Source organism: Pteropus alecto, unplaced genomic scaffold (genome assembly GCF_000325575.1).
Source record: "Pteropus alecto unplaced genomic scaffold, ASM32557v1 scaffold44, whole genome shotgun sequence".
NCBI lineage: Eukaryota > Metazoa > Chordata > Mammalia > Chiroptera > Pteropodidae > Pteropus > Pteropus alecto.
The window spans coordinates 3,626,900-3,648,224 of NW_006436812.1; the positions used below are offsets into that span (position 1 = coordinate 3,626,900).

Here is a 21,325-nt window from a genome sequence, read left to right on the forward strand (position 1 = left end):
GAAGAGCGTGGGTGGGTCCCACCCCCTCCCTGATGCTGGGAGGGTGCCTGTGCTCCCCCGCTGGTGTGGGGGCAGCGGGCCTGGAATGCTGCCCTCCTCGTGGCCCTGCCCCCCACTTCCGCCCAGGGCATCTGGCCCACACCTGGCTTCTATTAGGAAAACCGCTGCTGGCGGCCAGGGTTGGTGTGAGGGTTGATGTGAGCCGAGGGGCCAGCTCCGGGGAGAGGCCTTTTGGGAGCTCCTTCTCCTGAGATCCTCCTTCCCCACTAGAGGGGAGCGTTGTTGGGGGGAGGTCAGAGAAGGATGCACTGCTCTCTGTCCAGCCTCTGCCCTCCCTGCTCCAGCTGGGTGGGGAGGCTTGGGGAGTCCCCGCTCTGCTGTCTATTTTGGGCCCCGCCTCTGGGTACCTGAGCTTGGAACAGGGGATGCTTGGGTGGCTCCCTCCTGTATACATCTCCTACTCTGTTTTTAGATTGCATTTATAATCATTTGTTATGTCCCAGGCCCTTGGCGCATATGACCTCCTTCTACTCTCATGACTGTCCTGTGAAGTCTGGTCTTTGGTCATTTCTGCCCCAGGGTCATATAGCCCCTTCACTGTGCCAGAGCCCAGGTAGGGGTGGCTGAGGCCCTGAAGCCATGAGTGTGCCAGGGAAGTAGCAGTCCTCAGCTGAGGTGGTGTCCAGGAATGGTGAGGCTTCAGTACCCTTTTCAGAGACAGGAGGGGGCCTGGGACAAGCCTCTGACCTCTATTGTGGGCAGGCAGACCTGTGCCTTCTGACCACCCCTGTGTGTCAGGCAGGCCTGGGGGCCTAGCATCTGGAGCCCAGTACTGAGCCTGTCTGAGGAAGGGGCGTGGGTGGGTAGTAGGCATCTTACCACTGGAGAAAGTCCCCTCACCCGAGGAGGGAGCCCAGGGCAGCTCCTCCAGCCACCCGGCTCCACACAGGAAGTGTTGCCATGGTGACAGTGAGTAAGGGGAGGGATTTGGCTGCACTGCAGCTGGAATGCTGGGTATGCGCCTGTTCCTGGCGTCCCTGTGCTGGGCAGGCATCGCCTGGCCTCAGCCCCTCTTGTTCTCTTCTTGGGGCCAGGTGTAGGGGAAATGTGGGGAGCCTGAGGGCCTTCTCCACGAGGACACTCTGCTGCCTGTTGGGACAAAGGCCATCCGAGACGGAAACCCCAAGGCTTGGCCTATAGGCTCAGGATTACAACCAGTGGCTTCCCCTGGGGCCTCCTTTGACAGGGCTGGGGCTTGGGGTCACAGGATACCTGGGTCCCAGCTATAGCCTCCCTGCTGCCTCAGGAGAATGAAAATCTGGGGATCTAGAGAGAGAGGGTTTCTTGTCTCTGAGTCCCAATGAGGTGAGTGAAGGAGAATTTGCCATTTTTGAAAATGAACATCACTCCAGTGAGTGGAGAAGGGGCCAGTGGCCACCCCTTCCCCGCCTGTGGGACTTCCTGTGGCCCTTGGACAGACAGAGCCGGTTGTGCTCATGAAGTGGAAACTCTTACCTTGTTTCCACTTCATGGTTTAGAGACCAGAAGATGCAAATGGAAAGCCGCTGAGCAAGCAAAACTCACCAGTCCAGACTGCCTCCCCCGGACCCCCAGCACTACCTGGGCCCAGCAGCCTGGTTACTCTAGTGTGAGCTCATCCAGGGTTTGCCAGAAACCCTAGGGGCCTGCGGAATAGCCAGGATCCTGGGTTTTTCTAGCTGTGGCTCTTGTCTCCCCACCTGTCCTTACCTTAGGTCCCTCTTACACAGATAAAGAACATAACTGTGGGCCCAATTCACAGTGGGCAGGAAGCTCAAATAGCTGATAGCTGTCTCACTGGGTGACTTGGGGCAGATAGTTTCCAGTGTCTGGGCCTCTGGTTTCTCCATGTGTGGAATAGGAAGGTGGGAAATACAGGCTGGGGTACGTTCCATCTCCAACCTGTGCCTCTGAACAAAAAATCCTCTAACTGCCCATGGGCCCTGCAGGCTGAGTATCGCCTCCTCTCCCTCACCCACACTCATCAGCTCTGCTGGGCTCTGTTCTCCCAGGTCCCCCTCCTGGTCTGGCTCATACCTGCCGACCCCTCATGTCTTAAATGTTACCTTAAATCTATTTCCCTCAATTATACTTTTATTGTACCCTGTTATCATGCTTTTAAAAAAATGCACATTATATCAACTAAACAAAAAGACAACCTACTGAGTAAGAGAAGATATTTGCTTATGACACTTCTGATAAGGGGTTAATATCCAAAATTTAAGAGGAACTCATACAACTCAAAACCCCAAAAAACAAACAGTCCAATTAAAAAATGGGCAGAGGACTTGAATAGGCATTTCTTCAAAGAGGACATACAGATGGCCAATAGATGTATGAAAAGATGCTCAACGTCACTAATCAGAGAAATTCAAATTAAAACCACAATGAGATATCACCTCACACCTGACAGAATGGCTATCATCAGTAAATCAAAAAACAAATGTTGGCAAAGATGTCGAGAAAAGAGCACCGTTGATGGGATTGCAAATTGGTGCAGCCACTATGGAAAACAACTTGGAAGTTCCTCAAAATATTAAAAATAGAACTACCTTATGACCCAGCAATTGCACTCTGGTTATTTATCTAGAGAAAACCAAAACACTAATACAAAAAGACCTATGCACCCCTGTGTTCACTACAGCGCTATTTACAATAGCTAAGATATGGAAGCAGCCTGAGTGCCCATCAATAGACAATTGGATAAGAAGAGGTGGTACATATATACCATGGACTATTACTCAGCTGTAAAAAAATAAAGGAAATGTTACCATTTGCAAGGACCTCTGCCCAATGGACCTAGAGGGTATTATGCTGAGTGAAATAAGCCAGAGAAAGATAAATACCATATGATCACACTTATTTGTGAAATTTAAGGAACAAAATAAATGAACAAACAAAATAAAAACAGACTAATAGATACAGAGAACAAAATGGTGATTGTCAGATAGGAGAGAGGTTGAGGGACTGGGTGAAAAAAGTAAAGAGATTAGAGAAGTACACATTGATAGTTACAAAATACTCATGGGGATATGGTACACAGCATAGAGAACATAGTGAATAATGTAGTAACTATAGATAGTGCCAGGTGGATGGATACTAGTTGATCAGGGGGATCACTTCATAAATTATATGAATTAGGTTAATTATGTAATTATATATCATTATGTAAATTAAAACTATGCTGTATACTTGAAACTGATATAATGTTGAATGTCAACTCTAATTGAAAAGTAAAAATTTTTTTAAATGCACATTAGATACATGCCAGACACAACTGTGAGCACTTCACCACTATTAACACTTAACCTTGAAACTGCCCTCCAGAGTAGGTCCCATTATTGTGTTCTCTTTACAGATAAGGAAACTGAGGCACAGAGATGTTGAGTAACTCATCCTGGGCTGAGGCCCTCAGTGGCAGGGCAGGGTTTTCACCCAGGCAATCTGACTCCAAAGCTTGGGCCCTTACCCTCCACTTTACCCCTTTGAGACATAGTTATTTCTGTTTGGTTCACATCTGCCGCCCCACTTATATATTCTATAAGTATGAGGACCTTTTCTGTGTTGCTCACCGATTCCCCAGTGCCTAGCATAGTGTGCAGCTCTAATATTCGTATTATGAAAGAACAAATGAATGAGCATCCCTGCTTCACCTAAGTATGTGACCCTCCATCTGAGATTTGTCTGGCCCTGCTGCCAGCTCCTAGCACAGTGCCTGACCCTTGGAGGCCTCGCATGTCTGTTGAATGAATGAATGAATGCTGCATAGATGTGATTGTGAGCCATCTGGTTTGCAGCTTACACAGGGGGTGTTTGCACACTGATGAGAGGGCAGGAACCCATGTGACACTTCTGACTGACTCTGGGGTGTTGGGGGGTAGGGCTGACCCTCACCCTGACCCCACAGCCCCTTTTGCGTGGAGAGGGATATGGGTCCCTGGTTCTCAGGCTCTAGCCCCGACTTCCTGTGCCGGCTGTGGCTCGGTGGGAAGTGAGCAGTGAGAAAAGCCCCTTGAACAACACGATCTGAACTGTTTCCGATGGTCTCCCACGCTGGGGTCGGCTTCTTCGGGCTGGGGAGGGGGCGTTGGGCCAGCTCCTCACAGGCCGCCTCCCTCCCTCATTCATTCCCAAGGAGATCGTGGGAAGCTTGAAGGAAGCTGGCCACAGTTTGGGGTGAGCTATTTTTGGTAACAGGGTCTTTCGTCTCAGGCTCCAGAGGCCAGGGTGACTGGGAGGGAGCTGTTTGCATTTCCTCTGGCCCCCTTGACTCCCCCGCTGCCTGGGCCCAGGGGACAGGGCCGCCCGTGGTGTGAACTTGGCCTCTCCTCCCCAGGGCCCAGGAAGCCTTCCTGTTGGTGGTTCCAGCACCACGGGAGGGCAAAGAGGGGCACTTCTCTTCCCTCTCCAGGGACTTTCCCCAGAGCTTGGCACCAGGCCCTCTCCCTGGCCCCCTGGCAGCGTCAGGAGGCAGCAATAATTCTAGTAATCCCTTGATTTGCACGGTGCTTTGTGGCAGGTCTGTTCCTCTCACATGTAGTCTCAGTTGATCTTCGGGACAGCCCTGGGAAGTAGGCAGCCCTGGTAACTTGAGCCCCTTGCACAAGTGAGAAAATTGAAGTTCTGAGAGGGCACAGAGGTCCCCAGAGTCCGGGGATGGTGACTGGCAGCTGAGTGCTGCCTCCAGGATACCTGCAAGGCAAGGACACACTGAGTCGCTATAGCAAAGCGGTGGTGAGCAAGGCGGCCCGACAGTCCCCTGAGGAGGAGGGAGACAGCCAGGTAGTTGGGATGGCCTTCTGGGTGCAGTACTACCCTCAGCTGAGGTCCATCCCGTAATGACATGAGGCCTCTCCTGTCTCCAGTTAGCCCTCTGAGGGGCTCTCAGGCTTTGGGGTGGCTCACTTCTGTCTTCTTTCTCCTGCAGAGCATACAGGCCCACGAGAACAGCAAGGATGGCCGGCTGGCATGGACAGGCACCCAGGAGCATCTTGTGTCCACTGGATTCAACCAGGTAGGGCTCCTCTTGGGTGAGCAGAGACTAGCACCAAGAGAGCAGGGATGAGGCCCACTGGGAGGCGGAGGCCACCAGCCAGCTCCAGGCCTGTCCATATACGGCCCTGAGTGTAGCTGGGTCTCAGAGCCCCAGGGGACCAACCGCTGCTGAAAACTGGCAGATTCCATTTGCAATAGCTAAGTCTGACCCTGGGAACTGTGGCGGCCCCCCCAGGGACCAGAGTCCATGGAGGGAACCGCCCCTTGTCCCTTGTCACCTAAGGGTTCTTAAAGGGGCAGGACATGAAAACCCAAACTCTCCCTCCCTTGCATGATTCCCTTCCTCTCCCCGCCACCCCCCACACACTGCCTTTCGAGCTCTGTTCTGGGGCGTGTCCCCATGCCAGGCTGTGTCCTTGGGCACTAGGTTTCCAGGGAGTCCTGGGGGGCTGACAGACGTGCCCCTCTGAGCCTCTGTCTGCCCCCTCCCCACAGATGCGTGAGCGTGAAGTGAAGCTATGGGACACCCGGCACTTCTCCAGCGCCCTCACCTCCCTCACCCTGGATACCTCGCCTGGGTAGGAGGGTAGCATATTGGGATGGGCTGGGGATGGAAGGGTGAGGGCCCAGACGATGTCTCGAGTCCAGAGCTATGAACAGGCACTGCTGCTAAGGATCCCTGATGCGCCCTTGGTGGGCCACATGCCGAATGCGAGGTCCCAAGCCAGCCAGAAGGGCTTCACCCAATTCAGTTCTTGTCTGGGAGGTGGCTCATCACTGGAATGATCGGGGGTGCCTGAGCTGGGCAGACCTGGCCCTGTCTGAGGAGTCACCTGGAGCTTCACCAGCAGGGGGTAGTGAGGCAGCCCTGTGTGGGCAGAGAAGCCCAACTGATCCATTCTTGTGGCCCCTTGGTTGTGGGGCAGGCTTCTGGCCTGAGGGCTCAGGATGGTATATTTTGGCATTTGGGAGGGGACTCTGACCCAGTGGACACATGAGTGGCCAGCGCGAGAACGCACTTGATTTTGCTGTTGGTGTTTTGGTGGGCCTGAGGGCCAAGGAGACCCGAGGGCTACTATAGCACGGTGGACTCAGGGTGGACGTGGGTGATACAGGGTGATGTGGGGACAGATGGGCTGGCAGGTTTGGAGGTACAAGTAGCAGAGGGAGATAGGCCTTGAACTCATGGGCTCTATGAGGCCCCCTCAGCCCTGGTTACACACGTGTCCCTGCTTGTCCTTGGGGGAGGTGGTGCCCAGGCAGCAAGGGGGTGCAAATGTACCTCATCTTTACACTGTCCCTAGAAGTGGTCGTGCCCCTGGAGATCTGAGCCGAGGTGGCTCTGCAAGGAAAGCCCAGGCTCACTATGGCTGAGTCACCAGGAGACCCATAGCGGATGCTGAGGAGCGAGCCATCCCTTCAGTCCACACAACCCCCACATCACAGCTGAGGAAAGAAGCTTGGGAGGGTGGGAGACCAACCTAGCTGGAACGGGAGGAGGCAGGGACCTGGCACCTGTTCTGAAGCCTCAGCCCTGCTCAGCTATGACTCCCAGAGGGGCTTGCTGGGATACCCACTACCACCACCAGCCAGGGGCCTGCAAAGGTCAGAGCAAGGAGAAGGCCTTGGTCCTTGGATATCCTTCCAGCTGCTGCTTTTCTGTTTTACAACGGAGGGAACTGAGTCACGGAGGGCACAGTGACCTGTCCAAGCTCTGAGAACAGCAAGGGCTGTGTCTGGATGTGGGGAAGGGCTGAGCGCTAGAAGAGCTCCCGCTAGGGCATCCCCTGCCTGAGCACCCAGAGAAGGGGTAAAGGTCCGGGTGGCAGTGACCCTCCCTTCCCATCCTTTCTCATAGCCCAGGGAGAGGCTGGGGAGCTGGCAAGTTCCATTTTGCAGATGATGAAGGTGAGGCTAAGTGAGCTCCAGTGCCTTCCTTGGAACCACAAAGTGGGTGTGAGGCTTCTGCTTGCTCTGAGCCCTGGGGATTCAGAGGAGTCACTAGGACCCCCATTGCACTGAAGGAATCAGAGCTCCTGGGCCTCCTGGCTCCATGTCCAGCGCCCCCTCCCCCAGCCCAGATGCTGTGCTGGTATCTTGCCCTCTACGCTTCCACAGCCCCTTCCTTTCAGGGCCCCCCAGCAGAGGGAGGGAGCTGGTCTAGTCTGGAAAAGGAACCCAGCACTGGCCATCAAATGCTCTTTTGCCCTCCACTTCCTGCCTTCTAGGCTCCACCCCTGGCCTTTGATGGGTCCCTCCTTCCCCCCCTGCCCCCGCTCCACAGAACAGCCCTCCCACCCCACCCAGCATGGCCCCTGAAGGAGTTAACGATGCCCAGACCCCATGGTGCCACTGGCCAAGGCTGACCCTGTAATTAGAGCAGTTAAGAATAGCCTCGTAGGGCCAGTGAGGCCTGGAATTTCTCAAATCACTCCCAGATGGGCCAACCAGGCTAGTGTCCCACCCCCTTCATCCCCCAGTCCTGGCCTCTGCCCCACCACTGGGCCCACACTCTTGGCAGAGAGGTGGGGACTCTCCAGCCCTCTACAAAACTGGTGGATGCCAGGGATACATGCCAACCTTCAGGCTGGCCCAAGAGGTGGTGGGCCCCCTGCCCACCAAGCTTCCTGGAAGCCAGAGCCTTCCACTGCCCCCTGCCCCGCCCCCGGGATGTGGGGGCTGTTGAATGAACTGTACTGAAGATGGAAAGTGTACAGGTATCAACCATGGGCATGGCCATGGCCTCCACTGCACCCCCTCAATTTATTTTCTGTTTTACAGATTTTCCATCTCAATTTAGGCAGAACAGTATGTGCTCTTATAAGAGCTAAGGGAGGCCAGGGGTCAGGCACACACTCCTCTCTGGCCTCTCTCAGGGAGAACCCAGGGCCCCCCCCTCCCAGGAGCCTCTGTCTCAGCCCCTACATATGCCCTCTCTGTCATCCCTGTCATGTGCGAAGTGCACCTCACTAAGAGGAGACATGTCATGGTGGGATGAGCAGGCTCAGGAAGCAGGTCCACAAATGACAGCTCTGCACTTCCTGGGTGCAAGGCCCCAAGCCTAGTGGAGGTGGGGGAGGGGCAGTAATGGCAGGGCCCGATGTTGAAGGAGCAGCTCATGCTCTGTCCAGGAGACGTAGAAACACCACCTGTCTCAGGTACATTGCTTCTGGGCTGGGTGGATGGTCAGCTGTATTGGCCCTGGGCTGTAGGCAGGTAGGGATTTTTCTCCCCATATTACCGAAGGCAGCTGAGGCCAGAGAAGTGGGTCCTCTTTTGAGGTCACCCCAGCAGCAAGCCCATGCAGGGTGGAGGCTGGAATTGCATTTGTTTCTTCACACCAAGGTGTCCACCTCTGGACAGACCCCCAACCCAAGGCCTAGCCATTGCCCAGAGGCATAGGTCCTGCACCCAGGGTGTTCCCTGGAGATTGGGAGCCCCCACCCATCCTGGGTAGCTTCTGCTGCTCACAGCTTCCCTACCCCTCTCCTGTGACCCAAACCCTCCCCGCATAACTGGCAACCCCCTCCTAGGCCAGGGAGCAGATATTGGGTGTTGGGACCTGTCCCTGCCTGCTGTCTCACCTCTCCTAGCCTTCTAGTCTCCCTTCAGAGAGGTTTTTGGGCATGAAATGGGAACATGTATAAGCCAGTATGGCACAGGGCCTGTGGCAGCGAGGAGCCAGCGATAGGGGGAGTGGCATTTCCCACATCTGTCTCTGGTCCTGGCCCAGAGCCATTGAGATTGCCCTGAGTAGGGGCTGCATCTTGACTTGGTCCCCTACTAGGCCCCTAACCCTACCTTCATCCCTCAGCCTGTGATCTGATGGGACACCCCAAGTGCCTTTTCTGGGAGGGCTGGAGTGAACATCCAGCCCCTTTCTTTAGGTCCTGCCTCCCTCCCCACCCCCTGCTGGCCCACGAGGCCAGGTTTGGCTTTGCAGCAAAAACATTTATTCAGCAGCCACCGTGTTCAGCAGCAGCCCACAGGCCCACAATGGCCCCTTTGATGGCGCTGCCGAGGGGGAGGGCAGGCCTCGCTGTAACTGCACCCGTAATGGGACCCAGACCCACAGGAAATCCACCTGGGCCACTGCCGCTGCCTCAGGAAGATGGGGCCCCACCCAGGCCCACTGCCACCACCCTCTGCCCTAATAACCCACCACCCCCCCTCCTCCCTTCTCATGCCAGAACCCTCAGCAGCCGCTAATTGAATCCAGAGCCTCGCGTGGCCGGGCCTGACTCGGTGCTGACATCAATGCCCCAAGCCACAGAGCCTGCTCTCCAGGCCTGGCTGGACTGCCTCCTTCCTATAAGAGTGAGACTAGGGGTCAGGGGTCGTGAACCACAAAGAGACACAGGCATGGGGCCTCAGGGAAGCTTGCTCCAGCATCTACAGGGCTAGAGCCCACCTCTACTACCATCCCAAAGGTTCTAGGAGGTTTTCTCTCCCCAAGTTCCCAGCACCATCCCTGGCCCTGCCCCCACCCCCACTTAGGCCTGTGGCTTCCTGGAAAAAGATCCCACTTCCGGAGTTTTGGAAAGCCAGGCATATCCCAACTACAGAGAGTAAAGGGACATCGAAGGGCCACCAGGCCTCCGCAAGCCAGACTCAGACCTCTGGTCCTGTCCCTGGTCCTGTCCCTGTTCCGAAGCCTGCACAGTCCCTCCTTCCCCACCCACCAGAGGGTTTCTGCTATTCAGGACCTATGCTGCCCTTTACTGAGGCCTCTTAATAGCTGGAGCAGGAGCCCATGCAGAGGAGCAGTGGGACTGCAGGGAGGGTAGGGTGAGCTGTGCATAACGCCTAGTCCAGCAGTCCACGAGGGCTGGCAGGTTGCAGCTCAAGGTACCCCCTCCACAGAGGAAGGCAAGCATGGACTGCCTGTCAGACCCATCCCTGACGAGGGACCCTTGTGGACCCTCTTGACTCTCATCTTCCATGAGCCTCCCACAAGAGCACCACCGCTCCTGCTGGCAGGAGACTGGGCCTGAGTAAGGTAAAGCTGCCCTAACTGTCCTTCCTTAAGGTTGGAAGCTGCTCAGACTGTCCCCGCTCTTGCCTGGGCACTGGAAGGGTAGACTGGGCACCTCAGTGGAGGCTAGGGGGACACAGCCCAGGTCAGGTTTCCTGAGAAGGCTACCCTTCCCGCCATGGCCCTCGGCAGAAGCCCACCCAAGCCCAGGGGATGCTGGCCAGGGCCTGGCTGCCCGCGGGGAGAAGAGTCCTGATCTTCAGCTTCCCCACAGAGAGGGCTGTCCCTTTATGGCTACCCTGCACCCCAACCCTCCCTCCCCCAGTGCAGGTACCCTGGAGCCAAGCCAGAAAAGCACTCATTTTATTTCATCTTTTATTTTTCTTACAAAAGGCCTTCATATCATCGTTTGTCTTACAAAACCAAAGTCCTTATCTCTGAGTTTGAAAAACATTTTCCCAGAATAAATGGGAAAGAATCTCTTATAAATATATATTTTTAAAAAACAAAAGCAAAACTTGTTCCTAAAGCATCTTTCTTTCCAGTTTCTTTTGTTGCTTCACTCCCTGGGGCCAAGGCTGGGCCATACACCCATCCCCACCCCGGCTCTCACTCTGCTTTCTTTCTGGGGATCCTTTCACTGGCCCCCAGAGTCTCCTTGGGGTGAGGGCCTGGCAGCCCCGGGCCTGTGTTACCAGCACACAGCAGAGCCCACTCCACCCCAGAGGTTGTACGTTGCAGAGGATGGGGCAGACACCATCCTCAGAGGCACTTGGGCTCAGGGGACCTTAGAGGTCTTCACCTGGGTCCCTGCATCTTAGATGAGGAGGCTGAGGTCCAGAGAGGGGCAGGCACTTGCTGTAGTCACACAGCCCCTGCCCTGACATGTCCTCGTCATATGGATCCGAGAACTACTTAGTCTGGTAGCAAGAAGGCGCTGGCTAGTCCCAGCAAGGCTGAGAGCCCAGCTTGGCAGTCCATCACTCCCAACTTAGATGTAAGGCTTATCAGGGAGGGGTCCCTGGGGGCCAGGCCCTGGGTAGCCCATGAGTGGCACCTCACACTCGGGCCCACCAGGTGGGGACTCCCCACCGCCCTCAGTCACCTTGGGGCCTGGCTCTAAGGGGGCCTTCACCCCCTCCAGCTCCAGGGGCCCAGCCCCAGGCCCCACCTGCCCTTTGCCCTGAGCTGCAGCCGCTGCAGCCCGCCCCCGCCGCACACAGTAGGCTGCCCCCACAGCGGCCAGCGCAGCCAGAAGCACAGCAGCCAGGGTGGGTGCAATGAGGAGTGGCAGGTTGCCCTCTTGGGCCTGCGTGACTGGGGCGTGATTGGAGCGGACAGCTGGGAGCGTGCGGGCCTCCCCACAAGCCTCCTCGCCCTCGAGCACTCGCCCAGCTCTCAGGGGCCTGACACAGATGGAGTAGGTGGCATTGGGCTGCAGCTGGGTGACAGTGTACTCAGCCAGTGAGGCAGGCAGCCGCAGTGTCACTGGCCGCTTGTCGGGGCCTGACAGGTTGCGGTAGGTGAGGCGGAGGCTCCTGAGCTGCACGGTGCTGCCCTGCAGATAGCGCTGCAGCCCCACCCTCAGGGACGTGGGGCTCACTGGCTCGATGCGGAGGGGCAGGGGCCCTGGCGGCCTCAGTGTAGCCAGGGCAGGGGTGGGCCGTGGCCCCAGCCTCACCGGGCTCTCACAGTACAGGCCCATGAAGGCTTCTGGGCACAGGCACTCTCGGTGACCCCGAGCCCCCAGGTGACAGGTGCCCCCGTTGAGGCAGATGGATGCTGGGCAGTCCTGGGGCCGGGGGTCAGGCCTCACAGTGGGCATGGCAGCAGGTGGCAGGCTGGGGGCTTCGGCAGCAGGCTCTGTGGGGTTCGGCCATGTGGGGGCTGGGCTGGAAAGTGAGGTGGTGGGCTCCCACACCAAGGGTCTCGTGGTGGGCACCGTGGCTGTGGTGGTGGTAGCTGGGCAGCCGAAGTCGGCATAGTCAAGGTCCAAGAGTAGCTGACCAGCATTCTTGGGTGGGAAGTGGCAGCGTGTCTCCTCGGGGCTGGCCAGCACCACACGGCTCTCCCGAACCCAAGGGCCAAACCAGCTCAGGGGGCACACACAGTTGAAGGGGTTTCGGGCAGCCGCCAGGAGCCGCAGGCGGGGGAAGAGACCTGACAGCTCATGTGGCAGGGCCTGCAGGCTAAGGTTGCTCAGGTCCAGCTCCTGCAGGGCTGCTAGGCCGGCCAGGTCCTTGGGCCGCAGCTGGGCGATACGGGTGTTGCCAGCCAGCCGAAGGCGTGTCAGGCCCCGTAGGCCCTGGATGGCAGGTGGCACGCGCTCCAGCTGGTTATCGGACACGTCCAGGTCATGGAGGTTGCGCAGGCGGCCAAAGAGCCCCTCGTCCAGCTGCCGAAGCCCCAGGCCGGCCAGCCGCAGTGCCTCTACATTGGCGGTGTCCAGGGCACCAGGCTCCAGAGCCAGGAGACTGTTGTGGCTGAGGTCCAGCAGCAACAGACGAGGCAGGTGCAGTGGGGGCAGAGCCCGCAGCTCGTTGTCCTGCAGCTTGAGCTCCAGGAGGTGGTCAAGTGCGTCAAAAGCGCCAGGCTGGATGTGGTGGATGCGGTTCTTGCCCAGGTAGAGACGTTCCAGGCGCCGCAGGCCACGGAAGGTCTCGTTGGTGATCTCACGCAGCCTGTTGGCGGTCAGGTCCAGGTTGCTGAGGTTGGCTAGTGGCTGGAAGACCCCACTGGGCAGGCTGGTGATCTGGTTCTGTGACAGGTCCAGGAGCTGCAGGCCCGGCAGGCTGGCAAAAGTACCTGCGTCGAGTGTGGTAATGCCGTTCTCAAAGACGTACAGGCCCGCCGTGTCGGGTGGCACGTCACTGGGCACCGTGGTCCCCTGGCGGGCAGTGCAAAAGACTGTCTGTGGCTGGTTGCACTGGCAGCCGGATGGGCAACCCTGCACCCCAGGCCCCAGGGCCAGCAATAGCAGCAGCAGCGGCAACGGGGGTGGGGTGACTCTGGAGCACATCTTTTGGTCCCTGGGAGCAGAGAGCAAAGACAGGAGGCAGTGAGTCAGGGGCCCAGGAGACAGCCGTGCCTGGAAGGACTGAGAAGGGAATTCCCAGTCCCCTTCCCCACTCCCCGCCCCCAAATACAACAGCGCACAGTAGTTATGAGTCAGGTCTCCAGTGCCCCAGCCTGGTTCCTGTCCCAAACCCATCACTCCCTTGCTATGTGACTGAGCAGTCACATGACCTCGTTATGGTATCAGTTGATACTTCCTGCACCGTCACTGGGGTGCAGGGGGCTGATGCATGCAGAGGGGGTCTGGCCCCAAAACACTCAGTGACCACAAAGGACACCTTCTCTTTAACCCCAGCCCTCCTGCCTTTCTGGCTCAGAGAGAACATGCAGTCAGAACCATCAGGCTCTGTTCTCTTCTCCCAAGCCCCCTCCCCAAATCTCTGCCGAGGTAGACAGGGAAGCAGCAGCCCCTCCCCACAGTGTCTGGGAGACTGGTGGGCAGTGGGCCGAGAGCGTAAGCAGAGAAGCTGGCTGCCCCGGGCCACCGGCCCCTGCCGCTACGCTCTATGTCCTCCAAGGGAGGAGAGACCGCAGTGGGAAGACTTCACATGGAAACTATGGGATTGGTGTTTTTCCACTTGTGCAGTCAGACCTGCCCAGGACGCGAACTTTCCTGCTGGCCAGAATGTGGCCAGCAGGAAAGTTCTTAGGGGAGGGAGCAGAGGGGTGCTGGAGCCACTGGCAGGTGTCCCTCTGTGGGGGGATGTAAGGAGGGAATGCTGGTCTTTATTTGCCCTGCCTCAGGCACAATGATAGAACTAGAGGTGAGGGGGTCCCAGCTTCCCTGGGCTGACTCAGGGCTTAAGCCTGGGGACACTGGTTACCTGGTAGCCCCAGAGGTAGTGCCAGGCCTGGAAATGCTCCCCAGATTCTTTCATCTACCTTGGGTTCTATTCTGGTCCAGGCACTGAGGAAGCAGAACCTCAGCCATTCCCAGTGTGCCAGTGCCACTGAACATTCACAGCCACCTCTCATAGTCTCCCCAGCAGCCATTCCAGGTGGAAACTAGTCTCATGATTCCCAGATGACAGAAGAAAGGGGGCTCCCTGAGGTGCAGTGATGTGCTGCTGTTGCACAGCTGGGAAATCTAACTAGAGCCCAGGTCCTTACGCAGGTCCGGGGCCGCTGGGCCTGCTGCATGTGTTGAGCCTGTCCCCTGATGCAGGAGCCCAGTCCTACCAGGGTGAGGGTGGCTCCCCTGGCTGCTCCAGGCTCTAGCTTATAGCTGGACCCAGCTAGGACAGGATGGGGCCACAGTGTGGGCCCCCCTTCACTCAGGCTCCTTGGGGGAAACTCGGGCCACCCCCAACAGCAGTCCCCATGCTCTGGGCCCCTACAGTCCTGGAGAGCCAGCACCCCTTCCTTCCAGGGGCATCCTGCTTACACAAGGGCCTTTTGTACTGGGGCTTAGACTCCCCTTCCCCCATGCCAGCCGGCTGTCAAGCCACAGGCAGGTAACATGGCCCTCCACGCAAGGTTCGTTCTGCCCTGCTGCCATCCATGGGGCTGCCCCTTCCCCAGAGAAGTGGGCTGCTGGAATGCAAGGTGGAAGAGGGGCAGGTGGTCCCAGAATGGATTAGACAAGTCACTGAGGAGGCCACTGTGGTCTTGGGCCCGTTCTAGGTAAAGGCCTGTCACCCAGTTTGGGCCCACCTATGTCCTGCCCACCGGCAGGGTCCCCTCTGCCCCTTACTAATTCTGGCGATTGCTTTTCAGAGGCTAGCCAGGGAGGCCTTCCCTAACTCCCAGCTGGTGCCCCCTCCCCTGCTCTCTAGGGTCCTGGCTGCCTCGTGTACCTCTGGCCCTGTGTGCCTTTAGCCCTGCTGGAGCTGTCGCAAGGGGGCTCCATGCACCCCACCCAGCCTCCTCCCCTGCATGGACCTGCTCCACCCTTGCTGACTCAGAAGGCAGTAGGTGCGGCCTGGCCTCCAGATGTAGGCTGTGAGTGCCCCCCACCCCTTTGTCCACGTGGGGGGTGAGCCACCTCCCCCTGAATCAGCCCTCCTAATGGAGCAGGCAGGGAGGGGGTGGGGGGGCAGTCAGGAAGGGAGCAGCTAGGCTCAGGGCAGGAGGGGACCCTACACGTGGCCTGCTTAGCCACCCCTGTGACTTCAGCTCCCTCTGGGCCTCATATAAGGTCATGGTTAAGAGCTCACGTTCCAGTCAGACAGCCCTGGGCCAAGGGCATCAGAGCTGTGAGGTACAGACAAAGGCTTTCTCTCAGCACCTAGGCTTCTTCCTCCGTCCCCGCTAGGTGGATCACAGAGTCGACACCTCCCAAGACTGCTGGGGGGCGCTCCCTGCTCTGCATTGAGGAGAGGGGCAAGCATGGGTTCTGGGCTTTGCTCCCTGGTCTGTTGGCCCTTTAATTAGCAAAGTCATCATACAGGAGGAGGCAGCAACTGCTGTGGGTCTGTCTGGCCCCAGAGTGGCAATCTGACTGAGTTGTTGGGGAGCGGGGGCTGCATCAGAAAAAGAGCAACTGGAATCCTCCTGCTCTCGGGAGACCCCGGCAGACAGCAGCTAACCTGCTTCCCACCCTCTAGGAGGCAGGGGTGAGCGCCTTGGCCTGAGCCCCAGTCCTCTGCCCAGCAAGGAGACAGAGCCCAAGTTCTACCCCTAAACAGCTTCCCACCCATGGGCCTCAGTTTCTCAGCAGCCCCACCTCACCCTCTGGAATTGTTCTGAGCACCCAGGGTTGTAGTTTTTGTATTCTGTTTGTTTGCAAATGGGGAAGTTCTAACAAGTTCTTGGAGCTATTCTGCCTGTCTGGTTGCATGCTCGTATGTGTGTGTGCATTGGGGGTGGGGTGTCTCTTGGTGGGGGCGGTTGTCACGGCTGCCCTGACCCAGGCAGTTGCAATTTCAGCAGCTCTGAAGGACCAGAGCCTGGGCTTTGATATCTGATCCACTGACCCAAGGCAGGGAGGTAAGACCTTTACCTCTGCGGAGGATGTGGGGAGTTCTGGAGGCAGCCCTGGCATTTGTAGGGGTGGGAGCACGAGGGTCCAGGGCCCATGTCCTCCACCCAGACTCAACATAGCCTCACCTTGGCCTGGGCCCTGCCCTGGTGTGAAAGGAAGAGGTGGGAGGCAGAGGCCCGGGCTCTGCTGCTGGCCTCACTGCCCTCCAACAGACAGTTGCTGGGATGGGGCTTTAGGGTCCAACTGCCTGCATTTGCAGCCTGGCTCCATGCCAGGCTGGCCATGGGCCTTCACCTCAGTTCCCATCTGTGAAGTGGGGGTGCTGATAATAGCGCTTGATTCTCAGGACTGTTTAGTTTGTGCTTGGAGCGTATTCTAAGTGGTCAGTCAACATTCACTACTGAGTGCTACCCAGAAAACCCGAGCCCTGCCTTCCATACGCACGGGGAGAACACCACGGTGTGAGAGGGGCTTCGAGTCCCTTTCAGCACAGATAGTAGGCATCCTGGGCCCAGGGTGAGACCTCCATGCAGAGGCTGCCCCCCACCCTCCACCCTTAGGTGTGGGCATGGGGAGCAGCCTGATGGCAGGTGCTTTCAGTTTTGGAGGGGGATGGGGGAGCTGAGCTGTCTTTTGGCCAGCCCCCTTCAGCATATGACCTTGGGTGGGGAGAGAGCAGAGGGAGGGCTCTATGAGTAAGGATATCCATCATCTCAACTCTCCGGGGGATCCAGAGTGCCCCCACCCACACCCAAGTGTGGGACACATTTAGAGGCACCCTCTCACATACAGGCCCTGGGTCAGGCAGGGGCTGGTGAGTGGGTAGAACTCGGACATTTGGGTGACCACATCAGACCTGGGGCTGGAGCATCTCACTGTTCCTGGGGAAGGCCACGTGCCTGCCAGCAGGGGATGGGTTCAGACAGACAGGTCAGCATACTCTTCTCCTGTACCCAGTGCTGCAGAGTGAGTGCAGGAGTCAGGTACTACAGGCCTGCCCCCAGGACCCTGGGCCTCTGGCTCCCAGTGCTGGCGTGCCTGGGCTAAGCACTGCCGGCCAGGCCTGGCAGCAACCCAGCTCAGGAGTCTGCCAACCCCCCAGGCAGGCGGGACCATGCCGGCGGCCAAGACAGCTGGCTCTGGTTTCGCTGACGTGTCTGAGGAGGCTCAAGGCCTGGGCCGGGTCCGCCCGTCTCCTCATCCCTGAGACATAGCAACCCCTGGCCCAGTAGGGCAGAAAGGTTGATATCTCCCTCCTGGGCCCTCAGGGAAGGGGCCGAGAGGACAGAGCCTCTGGTTCCTCAGAGATGGCCCTCTCTCCGGGTGGGGGCCAGAGCTCTGTGATTAAGCTGGCGTCCTCACCGCTCTTGGTGTCTGCCTTACTTTATCCACCACCCCGGCCGGCTCTGCTCATCCTACAGATAAGGCTGACACTTCGTTCATGACCTTATCCAATTTCCTTCCCTTTCCGGGTTTCCATCTCCCACCTGGAACCCCAGGGGCTTTTCATCCCCAGCTATACATCAGAATCACCCCAGCAGCTTTGGAAAGTTCCTGATGCCTGGGTCCCACCCCTGGGCCAACTAAATAAGAATGTCTGGGGTAGGGCCAGGCAGAGCTGTATTTTGGAGAAGCAACTTGGGTGAGTCTCCTGTCTAGCCAGGGCTCAGTTGCAAAGGGGACATTCTAGACTTCAGCTTGTCTCCCAGTCCAGGGAAGATCCCTGAGCAGGTGTGGCTGGCTGTCAGCACTGAGAGAAGAGCGGGACCTAGGCCCTCCTCCCTCCTCCCCGACTCCTCCATCCAGGAGCTGTCAGGCCCTAAGTGGAGACTTTCTGTGGCACCGTGGGTGAGTTGGCAGCTGCCAGGCCTGTCAGCCCAGGGCAGGAAGACCAGTAACTAAAGCCAGTTCGAGGCTCAAGTGGGCCCTCAGGGCAGCAGGATGTGCCATCTCAGTCAGGAGAGGTGCCTCTGTTGGGAGAGGACACCTGCTGGCCTGGGAGCTGTGTGGTGGCTACCGCCCAACTAGAAATGTGCCAGACCAGATGCCACTGCTGGCACGCGCAGGTGTGATGCCACCAGGGCTGGGCTCAGACGTGGGGCCTCCTCACTGCCCTGTCCCCACCCAGTGCCAAGCACCCAACAAGTAAGGTCGTAACCCTGAAATTAACCCTGAATTTGCCAGAGGAAGGCCTTAGTCACCAAGGGAGGCCACCAGCCCCATGCCAGCTGGGCCCAGGCTGTCTGGGGCCTAGGGTCTGAGAAGGAGGTGGCCCTCAAGGTCTTGCCCTTCTCATATTCACTATGCCCAGAGATCTTGGTCACCTTGTGGCAGAAGTGGCCCTTTCTGGGTCTGTGAACTGACCAGTAGGCAGGTGGGATTGATTCGATGTAAGGAGCCATGACCCTGCCCCCTCTCCGCTCCTCTCTTTCTTCTCATTCTGCCTATCCAGGAGTGGGGGCTCAGGCCCCAGTGACAGCCCCAGCCTCTTCTCAATGCAAGCCAGCTCTTTCCTCCCTCCTTAATTAAATCTCTCAGGCAGCCTCAGAGGAATGTCAGAGCCTTATTGCATTTCCCTTGAGGAGACTGGTGGGGGGGCCTTCCACAACCATGGAGAAGAACTGGCCCCTCGCCTTCCCCCACCCCCCTAAACCCGAGGTGGTCTGGGGGAGCCTTCTCCAACCTCCTCATACCCAGGGAGGCTGGAATGAGGAAAAGCGGGGGAGGCCTGCAGGCCTGGCCGGCCTGGCGGCCCAGCCAGCTGAGGGAAAGCAATCTGGCTGACTCTGGAATGTTGAAACCGATAAAACCAAAGCACCCCTGCCCGCCCCCAAACACAGCCCTGCTCCAGTCACGCGCACACAGACACACACCCACGCCAGACACACGCCCAGTGGGCCGTGCTCTCTCTCTCACACCCTCCCCCTCCTCCAAGAACTCTTGCAAATTCCACAGCAGTGAGGGGAGCTGGTTTTCTTGGCAGTGCAGAGCCTTGGGCTCCCCAGCCCAGGGAAGGGACTCTAAGGAGAGCTGAGGGAGGCTATAGGAGGGGGTCACTAACCCATTTAGGTGGCATTGCTGCCTATGAGCTCAGGGCCTGCCAATAGTCAGGGATGCTTCTGTGGGCAGAGGCTCAACCTAGCCTTCTCCCTGGTCACCAAAGAAAACTGTCTAGCTGGCCTGCCAAGGTGGGAGCTGCCTCCTGGGCCCAGCTGGGACCCCACTTTCCTGTCCCCAGGAGCTGCCCAGCCCAGGGGTGGGGTCCACTTACAAGCCCCCATGAGGACTCCACTCTACCTGAGACTTGACCCAGCTCCCCTAGGGCTGTAGTGGGGGTGTCAGGAATGGGAGCCAGAAACTGGATCCATGTCCTGCCCAGGGCATCCCTGGCCCTGAGGCTGCTTGCCAGAGGGGCCTTCCTGGGGAAAGCACAGGTCTGGGGGGCTTCTCGTGTTGAACCCCCTCCCCCATTCCCAGAGTCTGGAGAGTGGTGCCATCCCAGCAAATGCCCTGGGACACCAGGCTCCACTGGCCCCATCTGACTTTGTGGACTCACAGGTCCCAGGGCAGCCACATAAAGCCAGGGAGGTGGGGACTGGCTGTGCCCAGGCCCCCAGCCTGGCACGAGCTCATCCCTCCCTGGGCCCAGGAGAGGCCAGATAATGGTCTGGAGGGAATCCAGCTGGGCTGCTCATTACCAGAGCCCTCTTCCTGCCTCTGACACTCTGTTTACAGAAGCTCCGGGGCCTGATTCCCCTGGGAGAAGACAGCAAACTCAGGGGACTGCTCTCCCATCCCCCCACCCGCTTGCTTTAGCCCTTTTGGGCCTTGCCACCAGCTGGGTCCATACTGGACTTCACTGCCCGCTGGGCCGGCTTTAATGGACCCTGCTTGGAGGGCACCCACCCAGCCACTCTCTCTATGCCCTCAACACCCAAAAGTTCAGCCTAGTGAGAAGGGACCTTTGAGAGTCAGTCCAGTCTCCCAGCCCCCAGAAGCTCTTGGCCCGGGGTTGGAGGGCACTGGGCTCTGGTGCCCCTCTCCAGAGCCTCACCTGCCCTTGGTACAAAAGGCAATCAGGGGGACACTTGGACCCTCAGAGCCTCCTCCTCCTTCCTACCTTGCAAACTCCACCCCTGGGCCCCAGCAAGAGAGGCGGTCAGCGACCCTGATGTGGTAATCGTTAACGAATGAGGTCGAGGCAGAATGGTTGGCACTAATCTGCTGGCCTGCCAGTGACCGCAGGGGACCTCCGCAGCCCTCAGGCCGGAGCACTGCCAGCCCTGGGACACAAAGGACTAGGTTGGCCCCAGGCCACTGGGTTACAGCCCAAGCAAAGCCTCTTCCCTGGCAGAAAGAGATGAAGCACCCCAATACCTGGAGCACGAAAGGCCCTACCCAGGCGAGGTCTATCGTCTGGGGGCGTTGCGGGGGAATGACCTGCCAGTCACCCCCTAACCACTCCTCAAGGCTGCATGTCTATGGCCCCCGGGGCTCTGCCCTGAGTGACAGGGCCCTCAGGACCCCAGGCGGGCCAATCTGCACGGGGGCACCGGGAGCTCCAGGCCCCAAAACCAGACTGTCTCACTCCAGGAGGTAAAAGTAATCCAAGACTATGGCGTGGCCATCCTCTCAAAGGGGTTTGATTCATAAAACTGGTCATGCCGGAGGGCCCAGCCATAGGAGGAGGAAGCAAGGGAGGGGGTGTTTATTTTGACTGCTTGCAGCCCCGCCGGCCGGCTGGCCAGTGAGCAGTGTACACACGCCCGCGCGCGCACCCCGGCCATGGGGCTGCTGGCGCCCGGGAACTGCCGAGGAGGGAGCGAGTCGGGGACGCCGGGGTCGGCCCAGGTGAAGGTGCGGGGTTGGGGGCGCGTGCCCGCCTTGAGTGCGAGTGCGCGCGGCGGGGGTCCGCGCGCGTGATCAGCGCGTGTGCATAACCTGCTCTCGTTGCGCCCAGATGCCCGTCTGCAGCCCCCCAGCCCGGCAGACACTCACCGGACAGAGGTGGAGGGAGCCGGGCGGGGCGGATCCTGTTTCATTTAATTTTCTGTGGATTACTTCTAGTGTATTTTTTAGTTCAGTTATTGTATTCTTTATTTCCGACTGGTTCTTTTTTATGGATTCTAAGTCCTTTTTAATGCTTACTATCTCTTTGTCGAAGTTGAAATGAACAAATTGTAAACAGTACCAATCAATGAGTAATGACAAATGTATACATACATCTGTGTAATCCAAACGCCAGCAAGATATACAACATTACCATTACTCCCTCCTCCAGTTTCCTCATTCTTCTTCCTATTTAGTCCCCACCTCCC

The 21,325-nt window shown here is 58.0% G+C and overlaps 2 protein-coding genes across 2 annotated transcripts in view; one reads left to right on the forward strand and one right to left on the reverse strand.

Annotated features, from left to right (window-relative positions):
• Positions 1-21,325, forward strand: part of LOC102884242 (coronin-7) — a 56,681-nt gene that overhangs the window by 22,269 nt on the left and 13,087 nt on the right. The window contains exons 8-9 of the mRNA XM_006913870.2: positions 4,967-5,053; positions 5,530-5,612. Coding sequence (XP_006913932.1) covers positions 4,967-5,053; positions 5,530-5,612 — 170 coding nt within the window. The remainder of the gene's footprint in view (positions 1-4,966; positions 5,054-5,529; positions 5,613-21,325) is intronic.
• Positions 10,368-21,031, reverse strand: VASN (vasorin). The gene is made up of 2 exons (XM_006913869.2): positions 21,006-21,031; positions 10,368-13,038 (listed from the first exon to the last, which is right to left on the reverse strand). Exon 2 carries the CDS (start codon positions 13,026-13,028, stop codon positions 11,001-11,003), a length of 2,028 nt encoding a protein of 675 aa, XP_006913931.1. The 5' UTR covers positions 13,029-13,038; positions 21,006-21,031; the 3' UTR covers positions 10,368-11,000.

Bases quoted from the DNA above. Each gene is read 5' to 3' on its own strand.
- VASN (XM_006913869.2), bottom strand. From the start codon at position 13,028: ATGTGCTCCAGAGTCACCCCACCCCCGTTGCCGCTGCTGCTGCTATTG.